A 10993-nucleotide genomic window follows, 5' to 3' on the forward strand; every position below is an offset into this window, starting at 1 on the left:
ATGGCTCTGAAGAAGTATAATACAACAGTGACAGAATTCATTCTCTTGGGTTTCTCTCAGAGTGCAAAGATTCAGTCCATCCTCTTCTTTATCTTTCTCACCATGTACATCATAACCTGGCTTGGGAACCTCACCATTATAATAACAGTGATTTACACACGCCACCTCCACACACCTATGTACTTTTTTTTATCCAACTTGGCTGTAATAGACATCAGTGATTGCACAGTAACTGCACTCAAAATGCTGTGGGACCTTATCTCTCATACAAATTCCATCTCCTACAACTGGTGCATCACCCAAATGTTCTTCTTCCATTGCACTGGAGGTGCTGTTGTCTTCTTCCTAGTTGTAATGGCTGTGGACAGGTACATAGCTATCTATAAACCACTGCAATATTTACTTATTATGAACCAAGGAGCTTGCATAGGCTTGGTTATTGGAGCTTGGTTGGGTGGCTTTGCTCACTCTATTGTCCAGGTAGCACTGATACTTCAGTTACCATTCTGTGGGCCCAACATATTGGACAACTTTTACTGTGATGTTCCGCAAGTAATCAAACTAGCTTGCACAGACACATACATTACAGAGATACTGATGGTTTGTAACAGTGGACTGCTTCTCACACTGATCTTTTTTATCTTACTTGTGTCATATACTATGATTTTGGTGAAAATTAGAATGCATGTCACAGAAGGGAAGCACAAAGCCCTGTCTACATGTTCTGCACAGGTCATAGTAATGAGCTTACATTTTGTTCCAGCAATGTTCATTTATGACCGCCCTTTCCGGGTGTCTCCAGTGGACAAAATAACCTCAGTCTTATACACTGCAATCACTCCAGTGCTAAATCCAATCATCTTCACTCTGAGGAACACCGAAATGAAAAACAGCATTAGAAAACTGGTTGGGAATAATACGTTATTCAAAATAATGCAATCAAAATGACATCTTTCTCATAGAGACTGCTGTTCTCAGAACCCTAACCCACACAAGTCAAATAACCCGCACAATATTGTGGCCCACCAAAACACACTTTTTTGAGGGTGTGTGTGACCCAAAAACATAGGCTCAAAAAGCACATTGGAGGGAAGGAGAGATTGCAGTGCCCAAAATAGTCTCGGTTTTACAGGGACAGTTGAAGGTGTTATAATATTATAGTTATATGATTATAGTGTTATAGTGACACAATTTGAAAATTCAGTGAGAATGGGTACTATTAGATTTGCCACTCAATTGTAGCTGAAGTAAACATCCATCATGGCTATATATTTTCCTCCTCAAGAGGAAATATCTGAATAATTTCAAGAGAAGTTGTTTTTGGCAAGAACCCATACTTTGTCATCTACAGTGGGTGACTTTTTGCAGAGGTGCAGAAGGGAAGGTAGTCATTGGGGCTGCACTGTCTGCATGTGAGATTAAAATTACAATTTATTGTTGTACACATTTAAACAGCATGTTATATACATTATTTGCCCTCCCTCAAATCTGTGTCTAAGTCCAATTTTGGACATTGGTATCTGCATATAATTTTTTTTTGCTTTGTTTTTAGTATATTCTTTATAACAACATATAAAGCTTTGTAATAAAAAATGGTTTGAAGTTACACTGTGTCACAACTTTTAATTTTTGGCATGGGAGAAGCATGGGCCATAATCCAAAGCCAAATAAGGGAACCCTGATAACGGGTCTTGGGTGGAGTCACGTACAGTCTCAGCTTCAAATCAGGGGGGCTGAGAATGGTTGCCTCACACCAATGTCATGAAAATAGGAACAGGAAAATAGCTTTAGCATGTGTAATGAGACAAAAATCCAATACAGTATCTCTATTCAGACCAGGTCCCTCCATAGTTTTCAGTTTAGTAATAAATTGTAATTCAGCAACTTCTCTTTCAAGTCTATTTCTGAAATTCTTTTGTAATAAGACAGCTGCTTTGAGACCCTGTATTGAGATCCTGTATTCAGACCTGGTTTGAATAGAGATATTGGATTCTTGTCTCATTACACATGGTAATGCTCTTTTTTGTCATCTGCAAACTATCCGTTGCTTTTTCCTGTAGGATTAATTGCAGTTGTTAACAGTCGTCAAACCGTTTGCCATACCCATTGAGTCAATCACCCATCTCCAACTACCCTTGGGGGGGGGGAACCCACCCCACCCTCCCACTACCGGTATATATAAGAGTCTGGTGACTTCTGTGTCAGTGTATCTGAAGAAGTGTGCATGCACATGAAAGCTTATACCCAGAACAAACTTAGTTGGTCTCTAAGGTACTACTGGACATTTTTTTTTTCAACCAATAAAGTTGTTGCCATGTTTTACCCCAGCCTTGGCCTTTATCTCTTTGTCCGACTCACTAGCAATCATGCAGCAGTGACACAATATGTATGAAATGACTGAATGTGCTGAGTTCATGCATTCCTAAATTGCCACTGAGTTTTACCTAAAGCAATTTTTTTGAATCAAGTGTAGGACCTCCTGTTAGCATGGAACAGGGATCTAAAGAATTTTGAACAAAGACAAAATGGCTTTCAACAAAGCTATGTAGTTTTTGTGTACTGCTTACTCTTTCCCTCTAAAAAGTGTAAACATGGTTCTCCTCCTTGCACCTATTTTCACAAGAATATTTAAAGCATATTATTCCCTTGAAATAATCCTGTGAAGTGTAGTTTGATAAGGGTTTTGGAACTGTGAGGAGTAAACAACAGTTCACAAGATTATTTCATGGAAATAATGTGCTTTAAATATATGCTGTTCAAATTGCCCCTGTAACATGGTTTAGGCTGATACTGATTGAACCACGGTCCTCCAGTTATCCACTAACAACAACAACAACAACAACAACAACAACAACAACAACAACAACAATTTATTTATACCCTGCCCATCTGGCTGGGTTTCCCCATATATGAGTATAGATATAAATATGCATCTTCCAGGTCATAGTCCAAACCTTCTGACTGGTTCTCTAACTGTTAAACTTCTTTTTCACAATGGCTTTGCTGTATTTTTAAAAATTATTTATTTAGGTAAATTATATGCTGTGGTGTTTTTATGCTGTTTGGTATAGCCTTATCAACCCGACCCATCAAGGGTTAACTCAGACTCCGTGTCGACTGACTGAACAGTCCAGGAGGGGAGGGGAATGGTTGAATGTTTAAAGAGAAGGGACAGCCGTTTTGTCAGTTGAGAGGGTGCTGGGGAGCGGGAGTGTGAGGGTGGTTGTGAAGAAGATCTAGGAGAGTAGGTTTAGGCTAGGTAGTCGATAGGTTATCTAGTACACGAGTAACAAAGTTATGACTGTTGAAACTAAGTTTGTACAAAGGAAACCTTAAAGCAACCATTACATTCTTGAGCAATAAAATTTCCAGTGTTAAAGTGCCTGTTGTTGTTGTTGTTGTTGTTGTTGTTGTTGTTGTTGTTTTTCCAGCCAAGGTACATGAAAACTCATTCAGGAGGACATCCATTAAAAAGAGAACACTTCCTTCGAGAGGGGAATGGTTAGTTTGTATCTTTGGGGTGCACCAAGAGGGCGAGCCAGGCAGACAGACCCAGGGTGTCATAAAGTTACCTCAGGGGAGAGTCAAGCTTTTACAGAAAGGGATTTCTAGAGGCAGAACTTCCTAAACTGTGGACACAAGGGATAGTCTCAGATATAGCCCTGAACTTTAAAAAGTACCTGGCCACGTTTGCGCTGGAAGAAGACTCTCTTTTGTATAAAAGGAGAAGAAAAAGAATAAAACCCTCGAGTGCATGAGGGAATACAGGATAGGCTAAAGGGAACAATAGGGGGAGGCTCGGTTTACCCCAGATCCTCCCTGTTAGTTCTTGCATTAAGTGAGAGGTAGAATAAATAAGATGGAAGCAAGGGTCTTTCGTTGCATATGCCACTTTGTATTTCTATTAAAATCTCTAAGTGGTTCAAAATACCCTAAAATAATATAAAGAAAAGTCAAATTTAAACCCCCCATTAAAATTTCCACATTTTAGAACAGAACAGGTAACAAATCGAAAATATACCTTCTTAAACAGAAACAACTAATAAACGTGGACCAAGGTAAGTGCAGAACACAGAAATACTGCAGCTATGTATAACTTGTAAGTTCAATTGTATCTGTATGTCTTGCTCACAAAAAAAGAGGAAAGAAACAATGTCTATTGTAATGTCTGTGCCAATATTTAGCTGATTGTAGCTTTGAAAATCTTTAATGATCCCCTTTGTGGTTTTGTTCCTGATTCACAGTGCAGATACAGTTATTCTCCAAAGTCTGATAAAGCTTGAGTGCAGTGGCTAGAGTCTTCCATTGTTTATTTGATTAATCGGAATCCAGCTGGATTCACAGCTGGATTCACAGACAAGCCTTTTGGGGAATTATTTTGCATTATTATTACCTTGGATGTACTAAGTTGCTTTAGGCACATAGTTCAATCAATAGTATTGTTGTTCATAATGATGGTGGTGGTGGTTTTTTGTTTTAGGTATCACAGGATGTCTGGAGGTGTTAGTGATTTCTGTATAGGGAGAAGCCTACTTAACTTTACTCCCTCTGATATACTGAAAGTTTCATTTATTAAAGCTGGGACTATGAAATTATAGAGAATCAGGAACAGAACACTTTTTTGTAACTTCTGATCCTAGTGTACTTCTGAAAGAATCATGAGGTGCTTGGCTGAAAAGGGACACAAGGCTCTTTTTGGAAGTTCCCACTTCTAAAGAACTAGTCTGTATTTCCTGGCATTTACTACTTCATAGGTTGTCTAATGACATTTAAAGGTATGTTGAAGATAAAGATGATTTATAGGACATATATTTAGGATGAAGTCCCCTTCCATTTAATTACATTCTCAATTTGCAGCAAGCCTCCTTTCCAAGGAGGGAAAGGCATAGCCAACACCAGCAAGGTGCAGAAAATCCATTTTCTCTTTTGTTATTCAGACACAATGAGCCCTAGTTCCCTGTTCAGGAGCTTGTAGAGCTATTCTCCACCTGGTCACCAAAGACAATAACTCAGAGAGTGATATGTTTTGCACTCTAGCAACTGGGACCCATCTGCTTCTGGAAAGAAGAACAAAATAAATAGGACTTTTCAGTTTCTGGATGCCTGATCCTGATTATCTTAAAAGGTGCTAGTGAATGGTTTGACTGGCGATCTGCATTGAATTATGTGCTTTGAAGAGGTGCTTCTAGAAAAAAAATATGGAACTATTCCTGTATCAGCTTGGTCTTTTCAAATTGTAATCAGAAAAGGCTCTGCTAATGGGAATGTTATGGCATCAACAGCATATTGAAATTATGGTTGGTTCAGAAATATAGTTGTAGAAAATTAAAGATTCTGGTCTGAAACTGTGCCCCTGAGAAAAAATATTTCAACAATATTTTTGTTTATAATTTAAAGATTAAACTTGCTATATACAAATATAGGTTAGCACATTCATATGAATATACTATGCAGGATATTATCATTTTAGCATATTAGGCAGCATATTTAAAATATTTGATGGAGATGAGGAAGACCAACATAGGGAATGTAGTTTACACTCATGTTTCCATTATCTTTACAATTCTCCAAAATGTAAACAATATAATGGTTACATAATGGAATATGTGTGGGCCAACTAACCAAGTGTTCTATCAGAGATAGGACTGATACAACGTACAGCTCCCTTACATCTATAGACATTTTTTACAGACAACTCTGGGATATAGGTATCAGCACATGCCAGTTTGATGAGCTGTGGAATGTCACAGAAGAAATTATCCAGTATGTTGGATCAAATAAATGTCAATAATTATTAAGCACATTAACGTTTCTTGCTGCTTGGAAGATATCACAGAAATAGTAAACAACACATAAATACATACATACATACATATAAGTCGAACTAGAGTCACTTTATTTATTTATACCATAAAAATTGCTGCAGAGGAAACATTATTGGTTCGGGAGCAAACCAGAACCTGGGAAAAAAAAAACTTTAGCTAGCTTAGGGCAACAAAACCCCTAATGCAAGAACTGGAGGTGTCACTATCCAGCCTTATTATTTTTTACCACTTATATGGCGAGTGTGTTGGTTCCCCACCCCCATAAATGTTATGTTAGATGATATATTGATGTTTTGTATGATCTCCCATTCGTTTTCCTCCTTCTCTTATGGTATTTTTGTCTCTGTGTGTCATAGGACCCAACGGCTAGTGACCATGGGGGTTTCACCCCCCACAATAAAATATTTGATGGGCTAGACGCCCACAAAGTTAATGGACATTCCCATTCAAATAGTGTGTGTGAACTGTATCATGTGATCGATTATGCATGGCAGGGCTTGCCTGGGCCGCCACAATATTTTATCCAAGTTGGAACCCTATATATAAGAGGGTCCCCAGGTAGTGCCACATTAAGACCATTAGAGGCCCTAAGCACTTTAAAAAATGTTGATGCCCCCGGTATATCTAAGTCAACATATAAACAATAATAAACCACACAATAAAGTTTTATTTTTTGAAATGAAGCAACACCTACCGTATGATGGAAAATGATGTTTGGTTTTGTATAGTCTTCTGCTTTTTATAATTGCAAAGTTTTTGATCTGATCCCCAGAACTAATCTTACATCATTTCTATTATCTTGGTGGTAATTTTGCTTAATAGTTAATCCAGCTTTGTCCACAGGCTATAACACAACTACTCCCCTCCCACACCTGAACTTCCCAAAGTGACCAAATTAAAGACCTGGTTCGTCTAATCAATATAGGGCTGCTGTAGGTTCAGAATTTCCTGGATATAGCTGGGATTCAAAGATCGGAAATATCGTCGGGCAGAATTTTGGAAAAGCAGCTAAAACATCTGGGAAGTCTTAGGCAGCCCATATTGGAAGTGGTTTTTTGTTTTTGATTATGGGCTTCACTGTGTGTTCATGAAAGAGAGACATAGAACTTAAGCACCTTTGTTAAAATGTTTTCCTAAAAGTATATACTGCATTTTTAAAATTTATTTTGCGTTCTATTCCCATGCATATGATGTTGACTTCAATCACCCCCAGGAGCTCTCTCTCTCTCTATGTCCCTGCCCTTAAAGGCTTGTTCTACTGCCTATTCCACCTAAGTAATGGGCAGTGAGCCAATGTGATGTTTCTGCATCACTCATATGTTTTATGCATGGGGCTGGGGCAGACATCCGTGTTTCAGAGCTGGGCATCCATACCTCGCCCTCTTCTCATTGCAGAAGCAGCTGCCTGTCTCAGCTATCAATGTGACTTGCTGGTTGCTTTGGGGTTGAGTAGGAATTTTTTTGCTGATCCACGTTGTTTGTGGGTTTTGTTGTTTTTCGCCTACTGAATACTGAATAATTGGGTGCTGGGCATTAGGTGGTCTGGTGTGCTATTAATTTAGGGTTGCTATTGCAAAATCTTGGCTTTCAAAGAAACATAATCAAAACAAAACAAAAACAAAAACAAAAACACAACACTTCCAATATGGGCTGCCTGAGTCTTCCTGGATGTTTTAGCTGCTTTTCCAAAATTCTGCCCGACGATATTTCTGATGTTTGAATCCCAGCTATGTCCAGGATATTCTGAACGTACGGCAGCCCTATATTGATCAGACAAACCAGGTCTGTAATTTGGTCACTTTGGGAAGTTCAGGTGTGGGAAGGGGAGTAGTTGTGTTTTAGCCTGGGGACAAGGCTGGATTAACTATTAATCCTTGTTTGTGGGTTTTGTTGTTTTTCGCCTACTCCATACTGATTAATTGGGTGCTGGGCATTAGATGGTCTGGTGTGCTATTAATTTAGGGTTGCCATTGCAAAATCCTGGCTTTTAAAGGAAAATCATCATCATCATTATCATCATCGTCAAAAACAAAAACAAAAAAACCCACTTCCAATATTGGCTGTGTGAGTCTTCCCAGACGTTTTAGCTGCTTTTCCAAAATTCTGCCCGATGATATTTCTGATGTTTGAATCCCAGCTATGTCCAGGATATTCTGAACGTACGGCAGCCCTACATTGATCAGACAAACCAGGTCTTTAATTTGGTCACTTTGGGAAGTTCAGGTGTGGGAAGGGGAGTAGTTGTGTTTTAGCCTGGGGACAAGGCTGGATTAACTATTAAGCAAAATTACCACCAAGGAGATGGGGGGGGGCATAGAAATGATGTAAGATTAGTTCTGACGATCTTATCAAAAACTTTGCAATTATAAAAAGCAGAAGACTATACAAAACCAAACAACATTTTCCATCATACGGTAGGTGTCGTTGCATTTCAAAAAATAAAAATAAAAAAATATTGTGTGGTTTATTATTTTTTATATGTTGACTTAGATATACAGGGGGCACTAGCATCTTTTAAGTGCTTAAAGCCTCTAAAGGTCTTAATGTGGCACTACCTGGGGACCCTCTTATATATAGGGTTCCAACTTGAATAAAATATTGTGGGGGCCCAGGCAAGCCCTGCCATGCATAATTGATCACATCATACAGTGCACACACACTATTTAAATGGGAATGCCCATTAACTTTGTGGGGGTCTAGCCCCCTCAATTTTTTATTGGGGGGGTGAAGCCCCCGTGGCCACTAGCAGTTGGGTCCTATGACACACAGACACAAAAATACCGTAAGAGAAGGAGGAAAAGGAATGGGAGATCATACATCAATACATTATCTAACATAACATTTATTGGGGGGTGGGAACCAACACACTCACAATATAAGTGGTAAAAAATAACAAACAACATTAATGTCCTCACCTTCTTGGTGTGGCCTAGGGGTGGGATGAAGGCTGGATAGTGACACCTCCAGTTCTTGCATTAGGGGGTTTGTTGCCCTAAGCTAGCTAAAGTTATTTTTTTCCAGGTTCTGGTTTGCTCCCAAACTAATAATGTTTCCTCTGCAGCAGTTTTTATGGAATAAATAAATAAAGTGACCCTAGTTCGACCTGTATGTATGTATGTATGTATGTATGTATGTATGTATGTATTTATTCATTTATTTGTTTTTTACTATTTCTGTGATATCTTCAAAGCAGCAAGAAACCTGAATGTGCTTAATAATTATTGACATTTATTGGATTGGATTGGAAAACGTCCTCTGGACTTTTTGCATGTATGGCTAAATAACCTTAAAATATCATCTTTCTGAAAATCAAACTAACCATGTGATGTTTTTATGTCAGATTTAGTGGATCTGAATCAATATTGCATATTGTATAAATATGATGATGACAGTAATTTCCAAAGGTCTGGCACCATCACTGTTACTGGGAGACCCAGCCAGATGGGCGGGTTATAAATAACATATTATTATTAAATTATTATGTGTTCATCAGAGAGGTCAATAGAGAGCTCTGCAAGTTGCACTTTAGTGTTACTAATATAGTTTTTTCCAATCATTATTGTTTGTAGAGTTCCAAACCACTGTATGTCTGAATCAAAAACACTCCTGTTGCTTCTTGAAATTATTTTACATAGGTTTCTACTTTGACTTTATCAAATCGGTTTGCACATCTTATTAACATTATATTTTTTAAAAATCACATTTATTTTGTTTTATTTATTTTTAGGGTCCCAAGTCCCTGCATGTGTGGGTGAAGAACAATTATGTTGGCATCAGGAGTATTTATTTATTTTTATTTTCATTGACACTTGTTCATTTAGATTTTATAAACCAAATCTTGTGGACTGTGCCCCTGATTTGGCTTATCTCATGACATTAGCTGAGCCTCTGTTGACTAAATAGCATATTGGACCTTAATGATCTCCCCTGTGTTTTGATTCCCCAGTCTATCCAAGTTTCACATAATGCTGAAACTCATAAGCAAATTCATTGCATCTCTATTATTTGCAGACATATGAACATATCAACACCAATATCAACACCAGAGCCCCCTTTTGGATACAAATCCTTTGTCATCTCATATTATTACTAGGAGACAATAAGCACTGATTCTCTATTCGGGAGACTGTAGGGTTATTCTCCATCAAAGGTAATACTTTTGGTGCAGGTTTCTGAAGTCACCCTTTCATTATAGCTCTTTTCTCATTCTTGTCTCTGTGTTCATTTCTGGTATTAAAAGCAGAATCACTGATGGTTAATTTCTTCAATATAGAAGATAAGAAGAAATTCTTGGAGTAATATGCTATAGACTCTAGAAAATGGAACAACAGAATTTTGAAAGAAAGAAAAACGAGGCTTGATCCCTTTTTCAATCTTCTGCCTTCATGATTTCTAATGCTCATCTTCTCGTGGATTACTGATGATTTAAAAAGATAATGATGAGTTGAATTCTGTATGTTGGTGATGGTTTAATAGACTTATTTGCACTGAATTACATTATTCGTCTGAACAGATGCTTACCAAGGAGAAATAACTGTGCTTCTCTAGGATGACAGCTATTCAACTTGTTTTGTAATTAGAAATGGAAAGTTCCCAGCTAATTGGACTGCTGGGTATAAAATGTGGAAATTTATTTATTTCTTCTATTTCATAACATTTAGATACTGCTTGATTGTAGAAAAAGACCCTGAAAGTTCTTTCCAAAATGATAGCACACTAAAATTATCACTAAAATAGGTGCATCATGATTTAAAACATACAGAAATTTAAAAAACCACCATATAATAGGCTGAAACAAATTAGAATTCATACAAAGCTACAATAAACTGCCATAATATTATGTCAATATGGCACATGTCCGTTCCAAAAAGGGGAAAGCAATCCTTATCCCTTTACTGGGGAGTAAGACCCATTTACTTCAATATGATTTACCTTCCATAGACAAGATTGGGATTTGCAAACTTTTGAACTGTGGGAAATGTTTAATTTTTTTAGTAATGCTGGACAGATGAAGTGATACTTGATGAAGTCTAATTGTCTATCTACAACCCAAATTATGATTTGATTGTGGTGGGGGACCTGCAATGGGTGTGTCAAGAGTTGTTTGAGGAAGTAATAAGTTGACAATACTTTTAATGGTCCTTAGTGAGCCTCAGTAGGATGCTCAA

At 37.8% G+C, this 10993-nt stretch overlaps 1 protein-coding gene across 1 annotated transcript; it reads left to right on the forward strand.

Moving 5' to 3' along the window:
- Nucleotides 1-948, forward strand: LOC118077874 (olfactory receptor 4D1-like). The gene has a single exon (XM_035101602.2). It carries the CDS (start codon nucleotides 1-3, stop codon nucleotides 946-948), a length of 948 nt encoding a protein of 315 aa, XP_034957493.2.
- The last annotated feature ends 10045 nt before the right edge of the window (nucleotides 949-10993 follow it).

The sequence above is a fragment of the Zootoca vivipara genome, chromosome 13 (assembly GCF_963506605.1).
Source record: "Zootoca vivipara chromosome 13, rZooViv1.1, whole genome shotgun sequence".
Lineage (NCBI taxonomy): Eukaryota > Metazoa > Chordata > Lepidosauria > Squamata > Lacertidae > Zootoca > Zootoca vivipara.